Here is a 17,486-nt window from a genome sequence, read left to right as displayed (position 1 = left end):
CTTTGGTTTCTTTAGTTTGTATATGTGTGTGTTTGCAGGGTGGGGCAGGTAAGAGGGCATAGGAGAGCCCTGATCACTAACGAATGTAAGGAAATGTTATCCTGAGCTAGGCCTTATCATGATTTAGAGAGTCACACATCTACCAATTTAGGTTAGTCATACAGAAGTCATGAAGTATGAAGAAAACAAACTCAGACCCGGAAAACCTGTTTTAATCTAGGCTCTCCCAGTTATCAGCTGTGAGTACTTGGGCACATAATTCCCTGAACCTTAGTTTTCTCACCTGTGAAATGAATGAATATTTTCTGCTCTATTTCACAGGTTTGTGTAAAAATAAGTGCTTTGTAAATTGTAAAATACTGTTAAGTATATGGCATGATTATAAACATTAAGAATATTCACACTGTTTCTTCCATCTTGCAGCCTGCCCCTTCCTTGGATGCTTTTCTCTTTTATCAATGGATTACAGCCTGTTCCTGTCAGTAGCAATGGCTTGTTTTGTGCCATTGTTTTGCTTTTTCTCATGCTCCTGTTTGTGATCTCTTCAATTGCATTATGCAAATGGAGAATGAACAAGATCCTGGGCTTTACCATGTTCCTCCTGTACTTTGTATTCCTGATAATCAGTGTGATGTTAGAAGATCGAATCATATCTTGTCCTGTGTCTGTCTGAGTCAGTCACTGTTGCTCAAAATGGACATGGATCAGAAAACCATGCCAGAAGTTACTGTACCACTTGTTACATTAAAGAAAGAATGAACATGATCCAGGAGAGTGAACTGAGTGGGCAGGAGCCTCTGATGTGGATGTGATCCGGACTGAAGTTTATCCCTGGAAACACCTGCAGCTCATTGTGGATTAGGACTCTTCTTTGGAGGGGTGGAGCTCCTACCACCCCTGATGCAGACAGCTAACACATGGAGGCCAGCAGCAGGACCCGAGTCAGAGGATTTTCTAAAATGAGATATTTGGGAGTGAGGGTTGGGACAGGTACCTTAGCAATCAGATAAGCTCCCATGTTCACAGTTCCCTGATTATTCCTGAAGGGCTGCTGATGCAAAAGATGCAGGTGTGGTCTCCATCTCACCCTCCTGGCCCCTGCCCCCAGCACATGCTGCAGTTTACTGTCTCTTTTTCTGTTCAAAACATGTGGTTCTATCAGATTTGTATTCATTACAGGTTCAGTTACTGGTGAGTTTAAAGGAGCAAAGTCTATAGGAAAAAAAGTATAACAAGAATCAATTATCATTACACACTGTAGTCCAGTAAAATGTGTACCAATATTTTATAGCTTAAAAAGGAGGACTACATTTGCTCTCGTTGCATTTCTGAAAAGTGAAATTAAAATAAGCAGCTCAAGAAATTAAAATGTATAATTTGCCCTTCAATTGGAAGATGTGGGTATTAGGGAAGGAAAACTACTCTGAGGGCTATTTAAAAATATGTATTTATTAGGAAATCCAAGTTAGTGTTGTCTCCATCAGGTGGGTCACCTTGAGGGATTAGACATTCTAACAAAGCTGTCCTGGCTCTGTGCCCCTCCCCTCTCATATTCTCACCCAACAGTGACAGCTGCACTAGTGAGTGAGAAACAAAGTAATTTTTAAAAAGAGTCTAAAGTCAGTAGAGCCAAATCTGGTTTACAAAGTAAGAGATCCAGTGGGGCAATGCTATTTTTGTATGTCATCCTAGATAGGATTATAAAGCAAGAAGATTGATTTCTTGTGTGGCTTACAAGTGGATATTAAGGCGATTACAAAGGAGAAATTCCAAAAATGCTTAACACAATGACAAGATGGTAAGGAAAAGAGTATTACTACTTCCACGGTAGCTGATGTAAAGGACACCTGTGTGTTTTTTTAAAAATTTTATTTTATTTATTTATTGTTGGCTGCGTTAGGTCTTCGTTGTTGCACGCGGGCTTGCTCTAGTTGTGGTGAGCGGGGGCTACTCTTTGTCGCGGTGCACAAGCTTCTCATTGCGGTGGCTTCTTTTGTTGAGGAGCATGGGCTCTAGGCGCGCGGGCTTCAGTAGTTGTGGCACGTGGGCTCTAGAGTGCAGGCTCAGTAGTTGTGGCCCACAGGCTTAATTGCTCCGCGGCATGTGGGATCTTCCCGGACCAGGGCTCGAATGCATGTGCCCTGTATTGGCAGGTGGATTCTTAACCACTGCGCCACCAGGGAAGCCCAACACCTGTGTTTTTAAAAATTGTGTGGTTAATCATTTCAGGTGGAAGTTGAAGTGCTTGTATATTAAATACCACTGCTTGCTGCTTTTACTGGCATCAGGTTAAGGGGCACATTAAAAATGAAACAGTGTCGTGGTTATGAAGCCAATGGAACTGAGGTGAATGTAGTTTACGATGGTAAATATCGCTTTAATTACAAACATGAGAGAGGAGTCACTGAAGAAGACTAGAAGATAGCAGGACAAGTGTGATGTGGGAAAAAACCCAAACATTTTGATGTTGAAAGGCTGTGTTCAAAGTACTTCAGTCCATAATCCATCTTTTAAGACGGGCTGGTTAATTTAATTCATGGCCTCACTACTCCAGGACTCACATTCTTTGGAAATGACTTTCACTAAATTTCAATAAATTGTGAGTCCCAATGATATTTTACAAAAATGGATGTGTTTTTATCCATATCTTTAGGTCATTTAGTCAGAATGCTCGAGAGAAGACTGATGAAGAATATGGGATCATGTTCACATTCCATATTCTTCAATTAGTTATCCTCATTCCTGATTCTGCTGCACTGCCTGGTCTCCATATGCCATGGCCTAAGAACAGGAGGAGAGAGCAGTGCCTATGGAAGGGAGAGCCCAATACCAACACTCTGGGCACCAATCTGGTATCTGCCACCAATCTCAGCTGGTCTCGAGGATGTCACCTCCTCACTGACAGCCTGGGAGCTGATGCTCTTCCCCAGAATGACTTATGAGGAGTGATGGACGGTGAAACATCCTGTAAAGATAAAGTGCTGGGCTGCCATTTGATGATTAAAATTGACTCTAATGGTTGAATATCATTTTTCTGATCCGTTTGCTAAATTTCTGGCATTTCTCTTTGCCTAGAAAGGAAGTTCTGACTTCACACAATGAAGAAAAGAGTCGAAAACATAAAAATGAAGGCTGGGTCTTGATGGATGAGCAGCTGGTGGGGAGAAAGAGGAGATTTCAGGGAGATGGAAAACTTACATAACTTCTAAAAGATCAATTTGTTATGCTTGAAATAAAAAATTCTGCAATCATTATAAATCCACAATTTATTAAAATTGTGCTGTTTTAGAGGTAAAGTACCATCTTAAAATGTCAAGATAATGGTTAGCTGGTCCTCTCATTTGATGGCCAAGATGTTCTGTGTAGCTAGTTACATGGGACAAATTCTAGGTATTTCATTCAGCAAGAAAGTCAGAACTGTCCTACGTGAGTGTCTAAATTGGATGATTTCTCCTTCATTCCCCTTGAGGCTACATTTCCTTGACAGCCCTGGTGATAGGTTTGGGCCAAATTTATAAAAATGTAAAACTCTTCCTAATTCAATGGGTTAAGATTCTGTGTAGTACCAGAAAAAGATGTATTCCAAATTTTAAAAAATTAGTATATGTTTATTAAATGGTTATTGTACATTATGAACATTATATTGTACTCTCATCAACAGATCTGAAAATGCTTCTATCAAATTATAGGCTTGGCCTTTTGTGATACTCTGAAAGTATCATAAAAATTGTATATCCTAATTATCATTTAAAGGTGAGTACCAAAAGGGGCAAGAATTGGAATTTAATATTTAAGACACAGCCTGGTAGATACATTTGAAGAACTGGTTGGCCTAGTGGGCCACAGAATATCCTTGGTTCTGGCCCCCTTCTTTGTGGGAGGGTCCCCCTGCAGGTGCAGCTTGCAGTGTATTTTGGGCCTGGTTACTATGAAAGGTACAAAGAGAGGGCCAGTGATCAGGGTTGTCCATCCCTGTGGGGTCACTAGACCCAGGCAGGACACCCTGGTCTCAGGCTGCCCATACAACCAAAGCATACTTCTGGTCCTCAGGCCCTTAACTGTGATGAGCTGGCAAATCTGGAGAATTTCATTTACAGAAAATTCCAACGGTTGCTCCAATGGTTTTACCACAGTACTATGTTTGAAAAGAAAATCTTTAAATACAAAAGGAAGGAGCCATTCAAATGAACAGCAACTGTGGAAAGGCTGCAGTAACTTTAGCAGAAGAGTCTGTTCAATCTTACACAGACTTTTTGAATCAGAGACAGAAATTCCTATATTAATTTGTCCAATACTAATTTTGTAAACAAAAATAATTAAGCCAGCAAATGTACTTACTTTGGGGTCAGAGAAAGAGGGCAGTATGAAGGGATAATAAGATACCAAGTACTGAGGGTATTAAGGTAAACTGGTATGCAGCTACCAGAGAATTCAATTCTGAAATAAAACTTTGTCTTGTATCCAAACAGGAAGGGCAGAGCATGCTAAGACTAGCACAAAGGCAGACCAAGGACCCTCTCAAAGAGGCAGCCTACTCTTTCCCTTCCTGCTCTGAGATAAAGTGCCTAACAGCAGCTTTCAAGTTCTAGTGGGAGAAACAAAAATAAAGCTGGGCAATCGCACATTACCATACAAATGGTTATTTTCTTACTGTATACTTACAAAATATGTAGAAGTACAACATAACTTTTATATGCAGCAGGCTAACACTTGCTAGCTGCACTAAAGTATCATAGTAATTACCAGCATGAAATAAAATAAAATAAGCGTATCACCTAAAATGTTGAACCAACATTTTCAGGGGCTATTTCTCTACATAGAAAAATGGAAAGATATTTTAAGAAAACCTTAAAATAAAATAAGCTAATGGCTTTAGGGTTTTAAAGCAAAAAACCTCCCCGCAAAATAAGAAAAAAAATAAAAAATAAAAATCAGAATATGACCAGACTGCATAACTCCCTGAAAGGAGGAAAAAACTGAATATTGAAATATGATATAAAATATAAATGTATGACATTCAAAACACAATGGGAGGAAGTAGTAAACAAGTTGTACCAGGACATGGCATGATTTATTTTCAACTAGTAAACAGATAAACAAAACTAAGAGTAAGAAAATAAAAGACAGATAATGTAGCAAAAGGGTATTTCTCTCTAACATGATTGGCCATGATTCTCTAAAATGTATGGTCAACAGAGATAAAATTGAAGAAAAGTTTGTATGGAGTTATTTCAAAGGATGATCTACATTTTAATTTTCTTTTGATCAAGGTTTACCACTTTCTATTCATGTTTTAGGTTTTATTTTTAAAGAGTAAATTTGTGCAAATAATATTCCCTGGGGATTGAAAATAGGGGAAATAAAACCCAGTCAAAAGCAGAAACAAAACTTGGTGTCAGGGGAAGGAGATAAAAATTACATTCACTTTTCTAAATGAGTCTGAACCATAAAGAATGGGCTTTACCTTGCTTTTTTTGGTCAGATATTTGAAATCAATAAACTGTTATTCATATATATTGCTTGTGTTAAAAAAAAGATAATCAATAGTGAAAGCTGTTCTTATACAAACAATAACAAAAAACCAGAATAGAACCCCAGAATTCTGTTTGGAGGGATGTTTGTCACTAATGCCAAAAGCCTCACCTATCAAATGTTTCTCTCCTTTGACAACTTTGAAATGATTGTGACTTAGAGAACGTAAGACTGAATTAGAATGTGAAGCGTGGATCTGAATAGGAAAGAAGGATAAGACAAGAGTGGTATTTACAAAAGAGGCAGATACATGTGCATAGCACCAGACTTTTCAAGTAAGCAAGTTCAGTGCCAAACTAACTGAACTAAAATTTTACATTTTTAAACTTTCCCCATTATTTCCCAGAGTAGAAAGCTGTGAAATGTTTTAGCTTGGTGTGCTATTCACTAGTGGGATGAACTCAAAAGTGTTTTTTCTACAGCTGAACTGGTTCTTAGTCTCAGGACTTTAAGGTATCTCCAGTCCAAAGTGTCCTGAACTCTGCCGGCTTCTACACATCTAATTTAGGACCATTCATTTTTTCCTTCTTTGAAATTGGCTAGAGAATTCCTTCATTATGACAATGTGTGCAAACACACACCACACGAACACACTGAAAATCGATAAATAATTCTAACAGCCAAAGGATACTTTTTTATCAGAATTACCCAAAGAAAGTGATATTAGAAATAATGCGACTACAAATATTTTTTAAGATTCTATTTAATACCCATGGTACTTAAACATTCAATTTACTGTCTATTTCCGGATATTGCTGGATTTTAGATTCCATAAACCAGATTCTGAAGGCTTATTGAAAAAGCCAAGTTCCTCAATATGGGAAATTCTATCTGGCTGTACTTTCAGAGAGTTATTATTTTTCTACTTTTGAAAAAATATTTTGAATATTTATATATAATATATATATATATATATATATATAATATTAACAGAATACTCCAATAGGTCATATTCCAGATAAACATACTACAATTTGCATCATACCCAATATTTTAGATATTAAAATAAAGGTAGAATTTGGGATAAACTGTCTGACATATTTCCCAACATAAGTGTTCATGTAGAATATTAAAATTTAAATTGATATTTGGCTCTATAAGCTATTTTCCCTGTGTATTGTATGTATCTATTAGCAATAGAGAAAATTTTGGAATCATGGTATATTGAACCTGATTTTACAGCAGACTTGGAACCTCTCTGGCTTTCCTTCCACAAGGCTCAGTGAGTCAGTCTGGGCAATGCACACCCTTGCCATGACTCACCCACTGCAGTCAGGCTCAGGAGTACTAATATGCGATCCTAGGACAACACTGACACTAGCGCTGACATTTTTGAATCATTCTTCCAAGTAATAAAAAAAATATAGATATACATATAGAGATCTGCAGCTGTACTAATTACTTCAAATAGCAGCAGACAAAGAAAATAAGCACTTAATTACCTTGCTTCATAAGTTTAAGTTCATTTTGTTTGCTATATTAAGTTTAAAAATTAAAAAAATATCAACTTATTATAAACAATTTAAAATATGTATAATACAACTTCATGGTCAAAACATTTGAGTAGTCTATGAAAACAGGAGATACTTTGTTCTTACATTTGTTTAAGTTCCATACATGATTTTCCAATCTGTCTCTTCCAAAAGAATCCATAAAACAGTTGTCTTATTCTATGGGAACCAATTTTGTTTATGGATTTTTTCATCACAAAAATACTTAATTACTTGTACCGGAGAAGAAAAAAAGAAGAAATGGGAAACAAAGTAGCTCTCTCCCACTTGTTAGTATTTTCTTAAGACACTCTGTACATAAACTATCTGAACTTCCTGAACCATTTACAAATAAATGCATTTTGAAAAATTGCAGAAAAAAGGTTAGAGTCTAAAAGTGTTATTTTATACACTGACTACACAATACATATTGAAAAAATACACACACATATCTTAAAGATAAGGTTCTCCAAAGGTTTTTCGACATTCCATCACTCCTGTACTTGGTGGTCTATCACAGTTGTGGGTACTCTTGACTTGACTAGGTGTGAGACGATCATATGCCATCTTGTATTCTTTATCAAATGCATCTGCAAAAATTCATAAATAAAGGCATAAAGAAATTTATATTTGATATTATCAGCAATCAAGTTTTTGTAATACTACAGAACCACAAAATTAGAAGCCAAGAAGGAATCTCTAGGTCATTTCTGCCAACACAGAATTTCAGAGCTGGAATGGGGACCTTAGAGTCCATAGCATTTAGAGCTAGGTTACACAGACCACTGAAATGTGAAGTACTAAGATGTCAACAGTTTAAAATTCTTCTTTCCCAAATTAAAAAATTTTGGTAAAATACATATAAAATTTACTATCATAACCATTTTTAAGTGCACAGTTCTGTGGTATTACATACATTCATAATGTTGTGCAATCATCACCACTCCATCTCCATAACTCTTTTCATCTTGTGAAACTGAAACTCTATACCCATTAAATAATAATACTCCTCTCCCCTCCCCACAGCTCCTGTCAACTCTCATTCTACTTCTGTCTCTATGATTTTGGCTTCTTTTAAGTACTTCTTAAGTGGAATCATACAGTATTTGTCCTTTTGTGACTGGCATATTTCACTTAATGTCTTCAAGGTTCATTCATGTTGTAGCATATGTCAGAATTTCTTTTCTTTTTTAAGGCTGAATAATAGTTCACTGTATGTATATATCCCATTTTGCTTATACACTCATCCTTCAATGGACACTTGGGTTGCTTCCACATTTCAGCTATTATGAATAAGACTGCTATAAACATAAGTATACTAATATCTCTTTGAGACCCTGCTTTCAATTCTTCAGGGTATATACCCAGAAGTGAAATTGTTGGATAATGTGGAAATTCTATATTTAATTTTTTAAGGGAAATGCCATATTGTTTTCGACAGCAGCTATACCATTTTACATTACTACTAACAATGCACAAGGGTTCCAATTTTTCATATCCTTATTTTCCAGAAAATAACCAACACATTATTTTCTGGGTTTTTGATAGTAGCCATTCTATCTAATGGTATGAGATGGTATCCCATTGTAGTTTTGATTTGCATTTCCCTATTAGTGATGTTGAGCATCTTTTCATGTGCTTATTTGCCATTTGTATATCTTCTTTGGAGAAATGTTTATTGAAGCTCTTTGCCCATTTTGCAATGGCCTGTTTTTTTGTTGTTGAGTTTCAGGAATTCCTTATATATTCTGGATATTAATCTCTTATCAGATATATGATTTATAAATATTTTCTCCTATTCTGTGGGATGCCTTTTTACACTGTTGATACCACCTTTTGATGCACAGAAATCTTTAATTTTCATGATGCCCCATTTGCCTGTTTTTTTTGTTGCCTGTACCTTGGGTGTCATATCCAAGAAATCACTGACAAATCCATGTCATGAAGCTTTTGTCCTATGTTTTCTTCTAATAGTTTTATAGTTTTAGGACTCACATTTAGGTATTCAACCCATTTTGAGTTAATTTTTGTATAAGGGTCCAACTTCATTCTTTTGTTAAGTGGATATCCCATTTTCCCAGAACAATTTATTGAAAAGACTGTCTTTACCCCACAGAATGGTCTTGGCATTCTTGTCAAAAATGATTTTTACCATAAATGTGAGGGTTTATTTCTGGGCTGTCTATTCTATTCCACTGGTCTATATGTCTGTCTTTATGCCAGTACGACACTGTTTTGATTACTGTAGCTTTGCTGTAAGTTTTGAAATCAGTGTTGAGTCCTCCAGATTTGTTCTTTTTGAAATTGTTTTGGCTACTTGGGGTCCCTTGAGATTCCATAAATGTTAGGATGGGTTTTTCTATTTCTGTAAAAAACATCATTGGGGTTTTGACAGCAATTGCACTGAATCTGTAGATTGAGTAGTACTGATATCTTAAGCATATTAGTCTTCTAATTTATGAACATGGGGTATGTTTCCATTCATTCACATGATCTTTAATTTCTTTGAGCAATGTTTGTAATTTTCATTGTACAAGTCTTTCACCTCCTTGGTTAAACAAACTCCTAAGTATTTTATTCTTTTTGATGCTACTGTAAATGGAATTGCTTTCTTAATTTCATTTTGGATTATTCATTGCTAGTTACAGAAATTCAGCTGATTTTTGTATCTTGATCTTATATCCTACAACCTTGCCGAATTCATTTATTAACTCTAATATTTTGGGTTTTTTGTTTTGTTCTGTTTTGATTTGGTGTGGAATCTCTAGGGTTTTCTATACATAAGATCATGTCATTTATAAATAAAGATAGTTTAACTTCTTCCTTTCCAATCTGGATGCCTTTTATTTCTTTTTCTTGCCTAGCAGCCCCAGCTAGAACTTCCAGTACAATGTTGAATAGAAGTGGTGGAAGCAGGCATCCTCTTCTTGTTCTGGATCTTAAAGGGAAGACTTTCTGTTTTGCACCATTGAGTATGGTGTTAACTGTGGGTTTTTCACAAATGCCCTTTATTAGGTTGAAGATGTTCCCTTCTAGTCCTAGTTTGTTGAATTTTGTCGAATGCTTTTTCTGTGTCTATTGAGACATCATGTGGTTTTGTCTTTCATTCTATTAATATGGTGTATTACATTGATGGAGTTTTTTATGTTGAACCAACATTGCATCCCTGGGATAAATCCCACTTTGTCATGGCAAATAATCCTTTCTCTATGTTGCTGGATTTGGTTTACTAGTATTTTGTTGAGGATTTCTGCATCTATATTAATAAGGGATATTGCTCTTTCATTTTCTTTTCTTGTGATGTCTTTGTCTGGGCTTGGTCAGGGTAATAATATTGGCCTAACGCATAGAATGAACTAGGAAGCACTTCGTTTTCTTCTACTTTTTTTGTCAGAGTCTGTGAAGGGTTAGTGTCTTAGTTTGGGCTGCTGTAACAGAATACCATAGACTGGGTGGCTTAAATGATGAACATTTATTTCTCACAGTCTGGAGGCTGGGAAGTCCAAGATCAAGGTGCCAGCAGATGTGGTGGCTGGTAAGAGCATTCTTCCTGGTTTGCAGATAGCTGTCTTCTCCTTGTATCCTCATGTGGCTGAGAGAGGGACAGCTCTCTTCTTTTTCTTTTACTTTTCTTTTTGTTTTTTTTGGCTGCACCATGCAGCTTGCGGGATCTTAGTTCCATGACCAGGAATTGAACCTGGGCCACAGCAGTGAAAGTGCTGAGTCCTAACCACTGGACCGCCAGGGAATTCCCTCCTCTTTTTCTTATAAGGATACTAATACCATCTTAGGGGCTCCAACCTCATGATGCAATTACTTTCCAAAGGCTCTACTTCCAAATACCATCATATTAGGGTTTCAATATATATGAATTTGCGGGTAGGGGACACAAACATGCAGTTCATAACAAATGGTATTATCCTTCTTTAAACATTTGGTAGAATTCACCATCTGGTCCTGGGCTTTTCTTTGCGGGACAATTTTTGATTACTAACTCAATCTCTTTACTTGTTATAGGTCTATTAAGATTTTCTATTCTTGAATCAGTTTTATAGTTTATGTCTTTCTAGGAATTTGCCTGTCTCTTCTAGGTTATCTAACTTGTTGGTATATAATTATTTATAATAATTATTTTTATTTATGTAAGGTCAGTAGGAATATCCCACCTATTTATTTATTTATTTAATTTTTGGCTGCGTTGGGTCTTCATTACTGCATGCGGGCTTTCTCTAGTTGTGGCGAGCGGGGGCTACTCTTCGTTGCAGTGCACAGGCTTCTCACCGCGGTGGCTTCTCGCTGCGAAGCACGGGCTCTAGGTGCACAGGCTTCAGTAGTTGTGGCATGTGGGCTCAGTAGTTGTGGTTCGTGGGCCCTAGAGCGCAGGCTCAGTAGTTGTGGTGCATGGACTTAGCTGCTCTGCGGCATGTGGGATCTTCCCGGACCATCGAACCCGTGTACCCTGCATTGGCAGGTGGATTCTGAACCACTTCGCCACCAGGGAAGTCCCGGAATATCCCCCCTTTTATTCCTAATTTCAGTAATTTGAGTCTTCTCTCTTTTTCTCTTAGTCTAGCTTAAAGGTCTGTCAATTTTGTTGATCTTTTCAAAAACAAACTTTTGATTTCAATGAGTTTCTCGATTTTTAAAAATATTTTCCCCGTTTCTCTATTTTATTTATTTCTGCACTAATATTTATTTCCTTCCTCCTGCTTGCTTTGGGTTTAGCTTGCTCTTCTTTTTCTAGTTTCTTAAGGTAGAAACTGCTTTCACTGAATCTCAAAGTTTTGGTATGTTGTGTTTTTAATTTTCATTTATCTCAAAGTATTGTCTAATTTCTATTATGATTTTTTTGACCAATTTGCTATTTAGGAGTGTGTTGTTTAATTTCTATATACTTGTGAATTTCTTATTTTCCTTCTATTATTGATTTCTCTTTTCATTGTACTGTGGTTAGAGAACATACTTTGTATGATTTCAAACCTTTTAAATTTACTGAGAGACTTGTTTTATGGCCTAACATTTGGTTTATCCTGGACAATATTCCATGTGCAGTGGAGAAGAATGTGTATTTTGTTGTTGTTGGATGGTGTGTTCTGTAGACGTTTCTTAGGCCTAGTTGGTTTACAGTGCTGTTCAAGTCTTCTATTTCCTTGCTGATCTGCTGCCTAGTTGTTCTATTATGGTTGAATGTCTATTTCTCCCTCCAATTCTGTTAGTTTTTACTTCATGTATTTTGGGGCTCTGTTGTTAGTTGCATATATGTTATAATTGTTGTAAACAATTAATAATTCTTGGTGGATTGACTGTTTCATCATTATACAATGTCCTTCTTTGTCTCTAAAGTCTATTTTTTTCTGATATTAATACAGTCACTCTAGCTCCCTTTTTAGTACTATTTGCATGGAGTATCTTTTTCAATCCTTTTACTTTCTATTTGTTACTCTAAAGGAGGCCAAGCACAATAACTGAGAGTAGAAGATGATCAACCAAAAATGTTCGAGACCTCCTAAAATATATATTTAGCTACCTTACTTCTTTTCTGAAACAAGCTTAATGTCATTAGTGATCTGACACAATAGTTAAAAGCATGGGATTGGAAATTAAGACTGCTTGGTTCAGATATGGCTCTGTTATTGCTGTGAAACCCAAGTTTAAGTCACTTAACCTCTTGGATCCTCAGTTGCCTCAGTAATAAAATGGAAATGATAACAGTACCCATCTCATAGGGATTTTGAGGATTATATGAGATAAAATATGGAAACTACTTGCTACAATGTAAGGCACATAATAAGCCCTCAAAAAATGTTAGCTTTCATTATTTATCATTATTATTACCAACATGACCAAAATATCAAAGTATCTTTTACCTTATATTAAAAAAATCAGACACAGTCCTATTATATTAATATAATTTTATATTAAACTAATTAAGACTACCAATATAAAAACACTTTGAAAACTATGCCATGATATATAAATATTACATGTTATATGTTATGCTGAATTACCTATATCAATGTTTTCTCTTCCCAGTGCCACAAGTGAGAGAAACAGTATTTCTCTATATAAACTCCTGGGGGGAAAAAGGAGTGGAGAAGATATTACTATTCAAACAGTCTATACATATCTACAAAAATTTTTATGTTAATAAAAGCATGAGATATTCTAACAAATCACTCAGCAAACAATATGAATCTGCTTAGAGGAACAATATATTCATTTAAAAGAATGACTTACCTCTGTCTTTTAAAATGAGGACATTTATTCAGTGTCTCTAAAATCTGACTCATTGGTCCATAGACATCATTCATTTTAATGCTTTTTACCATATTTTTCAATAGTTCCTGGTTAAATGAATTATCACCTTTTTGCAATAAATGGACCATTGGATACTTCTGGGCTGTAAAAGAACAAAAGAGCAGATGAAGAAAAATGTTCTGTGTAGAAAGGAGAATGTAATTAAGCAGCAACTGACAGCTATTTAAAAAGTTACAAAGCACTAAAAATAAATTAAGGGCAATAGATAAAAGAACTGAAATCTAAGAATGAAGTAAGAAGAAAAAAGGAAGAAATAAGACAAATAATGATAAAAATAAGCTTAAAGGCTCAAATACACAATAACTAAAAATACTGTTTTCCTTAATACAGCCCCTGGAAGGAATTTTAAATCAGCAGCCTGGGATGGAAACAAACAAAAAATAAGTACAAAGAAGAAATAGGGTACAAGCAATGTGCTAAAAACAAAACTCTACAAAACATAACCCCTCCAGCACATACACAGCACCACTCAAAAAACAAAAACAAAAACCCCTTGACCTCCATAGATGATAATACTAAAAACATCAAACTTAACACTCACTCTCAAACAAAAGAGTACGATTTTGACCTGTAAGACAAAAAGTAGTGTAAAATAAAAGTCAGTTACACATTAGTTTAGGCTATTTAAAGCAAATAGTACTCTCATATGAAGGACATCAGCATTCTATGACAGCACTTACTGTGGGCATTCCAGAGGATGTACAACGGCTGTCCTGGATCCTGATGTAATTTCATATTGTCCCACAACATTTGTATTAAAACATATTTACTGTCTTCAGACATACAGTGGCGAGGAATCTGTGTTGAAGAATAAAAAAACATTCATTAATGATCCTTATATGACAATGTTTTGTAAATATTTTATAAAGAGCCTTAAAAATATTTTTTAGGATGCATGTGTGTAAGAGAGAAAAGAGAACAGAAAAATCACTGATTTGTCTGCATTTTATAACCTACCGAAGGGAGATGACCTGAGTTGAGAAGCCAATGATCCCTATAGTAGCAGATTTAACAAAGTACTAAGATCAGTGAGAAAGGGTACCATGAAGGGCTAATCTTGACCAGCTTATGACTGAGGCTCCACAGAAAGACGCATCCAGGAGCCCCGTTCTCCATCAGTTCAAGACCCTAGCGCAGATACTCTGACTGAGTTAACCTCTCATTCACTATGTACTGAAAATCCAAACACATGCACAATCATAGACATGAAGTACAAGAAGGGAGAAGACAAAGTTTCTGAACTTAGACACTTTGCCATTTAGTGCCAGTGACAGCATATGAAAAAGAAAAAAAAAATGCTTTAATAGAGCAACATATCAAAAATACGAGTGAACATGTAACAAACTACCTAAATGTTAAACAAAAATTCACAGTAAAGGAATGAAGAGAATGGTAGCACATGACTGCGATATGAATTACAGATGTCCAACTAAAGTGTTAGGCTTATTTTTGAAGGAGGTATGAGATGAGGCATGAGTGGGGCAAACTCACAAAGTCTTCTCATAAGAGTCATTTACAGTTTATTCTTGAGGCTATAACAAAAAGTCAAGTCCATTTTATGTAAACTTTATAAGAAGTCTAAAAAACATGACTGTCTTACCGCTAGACTGTAAGAAGAAAAAATTATTTGCAACAATTTTATTGATTCAGATGGTTATTAAAAATATTCAGCATAAAATTACTTTTTTGTCATTAGGAATATGCAAACATTACAATGGTGACAGTAGCACTGGCTTTTAGTTAATTTTTACTCTCATACCTTTGAATACTTGTTACAATGCTCAGAAGAAAGAATCAATCCAGGTAAATTACTGGGTAAGTCAAGACGTCTAAAATACCACACCAGGTTCCAAAAAACAATTGGATGATGGTCCACAAAGTCTGCCACTGTTATTGCATGATCACCCTCATTTTCCAATAAGCTTTCAAGTTCCTTCCATACCACTAAAGGACTAAGATATGGAACAGTGATAGGATCTGGACTTGGGAGGTGCCATTCTAATCCTAAAGAATCCTGTTGAGTAAATAAAAACCATAAATAGCAATTATAAGATTGATGATACTAAATCATTAAAAAAAATTCCTGTCAATAATTTCCATATAATTAGAAATGTAACTGTATCATGTAACAAGACACTCTTCTTAACAATAATAAAATTGAAGCTTACAAGGCTGTTCAGCACAAGGGGAACAAACTCATACGTAAATTATCAATGTCCAAATTGTAAAAAACACCAAAATACATACTGTAGCTCCTTGTAAAGTAGTTGGCAGGCTGCCTGTAGGAATGAGCTTCTGTCCTCCATTGTCTTCCTTATCCAAGGTGCCGTAAGTACTAACACTCCTGGCCATTGGAAATACTGGACATTTTGACAAAGCTGCTTTTGATCTATCAGCAGGGATCTGAATACTTCGGGCACATGTATTTTCGAGCAACTTTGATTTGCTTGGGCATTGAAAAAAGAAAAAAGCGTATCACTGTCTAGATTTACTTTATTTCACTGACCATGTTCTTCTCTTTAGAATCAGAGCTGCACATAGCAAAGTAAAGTAAAACGAAGGAAAGATGTTAATCAGGCTTTGGCTGGGAAAAAGGATACAGTTTAAAGTAGCCTAGTCATGTTAAATTTCCTTTTTATCCAGTAAACTTTAAATACACAAGAGTCATTCATCTGTTCAAAACATTTAGTGGACAACGTTCATACTGCGGGAACCACAGCAGGCCCGAGGATACAAAGCAGAAAAAACAGGCACCTACTCCTTCAGGAGTCAGAGCTAGTGGGAGACAAAGAAAGGGCTATAACAGACCTATGATGAAAGAAGGTACACACACGGATTTGCAGTTTTGCAGTCTAAGCGTTCAGGATCAAACAGGTCATGCTAGCCTGCTAGTCCTATGTAGGCATTTTCTTTTGCACATGCACTTACCACTATAGCTTCACTTGCCCAGCTATATTTGGTGTATTTGGCACTTCTCCAAAATGGAGTCGATTTCGGCATTTGTTTTAAGCACAGACTTACTTGTATTAGGCTTACTGTGTAAGTCTTAGTTTGATTTTATAGTTCATCTATCAGCGCCAAATGTTTTCTTAGATTATTAAATATTCCTAAGTAGAAAATTAAATATTGCAAAGTAGAAGTACCTCAGTACTGACTTAATTCCTCAAGAGAGAGAGATAATTAGTTAGGAATAAGAACTTGAGATTAAGAATCTATTATACATAGGAATTTAAACCTTAAAATGGTCAGCTAATTCTTCTGTCATTACTTGAAATGTATAATATATGTTGTTAAAATATAGTTCCACATAGTCATAATTACCTATTTAGATCAAAATTCCCTTGAACAGAGAGAACAGATGTGTCAAGACCAGAGGCTGATGTTGAGATACAAGACTGCCTTGTCTGCCTTGAAAAGGAGGATGGAAAATGCATATTTTCTGTAGACGGGCTTGACTTCAAAAAGTATCTGTAATGTGAATCAAAGGAGCTTTTTGAGAAAAGAGATATTCTAGGAAACATGACCCTTAAACATGAAGGGAAAAAAAGCATAAATCATTACCTTCCAGGTCGTCTTAAATCTCTTATTTCGATGTTCAGAAAGGGCAAGAAAAGATTGCCACAAAATGGGCAGGTTGTATTGAGATTTGAATCATCTGCTGTCCAGCCAGCCATGATTTCCTCATCATGGACAAGACAATCACAGGTTCTACAACGAGAGCAGCTCGAGATAAGAACCTATGGGAGAAAACAGCATTTTATAAAGTAAGCTGGTTAGTGCAATTACAATTTAAAAACCATTTCAATTCATATATCTACTGGAAAAGTAAAACTCAGAAGGATTCAGAAGTTACAAATGAAAAATGGATTACATTCAGTACATTATATAATAAACTCATCTTTAACTATTTCAGCTAAGTCTGTTCCAAAACTTTTGCCTGAAAGGGAAACTTGCATTTAAGTGAGCATTTTTACCATTATAATTACGTACTATAAAATCTGCCATGATTTTATAAACGGAAAACTAAACCCAAGTATTACTTTGTTAATACACAAAATAGGTATTGGTAATTACATGTTACAGATCTGTGCTACTCAAAGTGTGGTCACCAGTCAGGAGCTGGTCCACAAACTCTTACTGGTTTGT

The 17,486-nt window shown here is 35.9% G+C and overlaps 2 protein-coding genes across 12 annotated transcripts in view; one reads left to right on the top strand and one right to left on the bottom strand.

Annotated features, from left to right (window-relative positions):
* The window catches only part of SLC24A1 (solute carrier family 24 member 1), a 31,046-nt gene extending 25,143 nt beyond the window's left edge, over nucleotides 1-5,903 (top strand). For 4 of the 5 annotated variants that reach the window (XM_057543216.1, XM_007166047.2, XM_028166601.2 and 1 more), the window contains one exon: nucleotides 424-1,814. In XM_057543216.1, the coding sequence (XP_057399199.1) occupies nucleotides 424-673 (250 nt within the window). In that variant the 3' untranslated portion in view covers nucleotides 674-1,814. Of the gene's footprint in view, nucleotides 1-423; nucleotides 1,815-5,878 lie in introns of those variants that run through there. The other variant, XM_028166602.2, reaches the window with a different exon arrangement.
* DENND4A (DENN domain containing 4A) overlaps nucleotides 2,200-17,486 on the bottom strand; it is a 132,333-nt gene continuing 117,046 nt past the window's right edge. For 3 of the 7 annotated variants that reach the window (XM_057543208.1, XM_057543211.1, XM_057543214.1), the window contains 9 exons: nucleotides 16,902-17,077; nucleotides 16,662-16,808; nucleotides 15,588-15,786; nucleotides 15,100-15,354; nucleotides 14,021-14,138; nucleotides 13,882-13,908; nucleotides 13,260-13,422; nucleotides 13,031-13,095; nucleotides 3,186-7,612 (listed from right to left, as the gene is read on the bottom strand). In XM_057543208.1, coding sequence (XP_057399191.1) covers nucleotides 7,476-7,612; nucleotides 13,031-13,095; nucleotides 13,260-13,422; nucleotides 13,882-13,908; nucleotides 14,021-14,138; nucleotides 15,100-15,354; nucleotides 15,588-15,786; nucleotides 16,662-16,808; nucleotides 16,902-17,077 — 1,287 coding nt within the window. In that variant the 3' untranslated portion in view covers nucleotides 3,186-7,475. Of the gene's footprint in view, nucleotides 3,155-3,185; nucleotides 7,613-13,030; nucleotides 13,096-13,259; nucleotides 13,423-13,881; nucleotides 13,909-14,020; nucleotides 14,139-15,099; nucleotides 15,355-15,587; nucleotides 15,787-16,661; nucleotides 16,809-16,901; nucleotides 17,078-17,486 lie in introns of those variants that run through there. The other 4 variants (XM_057543212.1, XM_057543213.1, XM_057543215.1 and 1 more) reach the window with 2 other exon arrangements.

This window comes from Balaenoptera acutorostrata, chromosome 3 (assembly GCF_949987535.1).
Source record: "Balaenoptera acutorostrata chromosome 3, mBalAcu1.1, whole genome shotgun sequence".
NCBI classification, from domain to species: domain Eukaryota; kingdom Metazoa; phylum Chordata; class Mammalia; order Artiodactyla; family Balaenopteridae; genus Balaenoptera; species Balaenoptera acutorostrata.
This window is presented reverse-complemented; position numbering and strand designations above follow the sequence as displayed.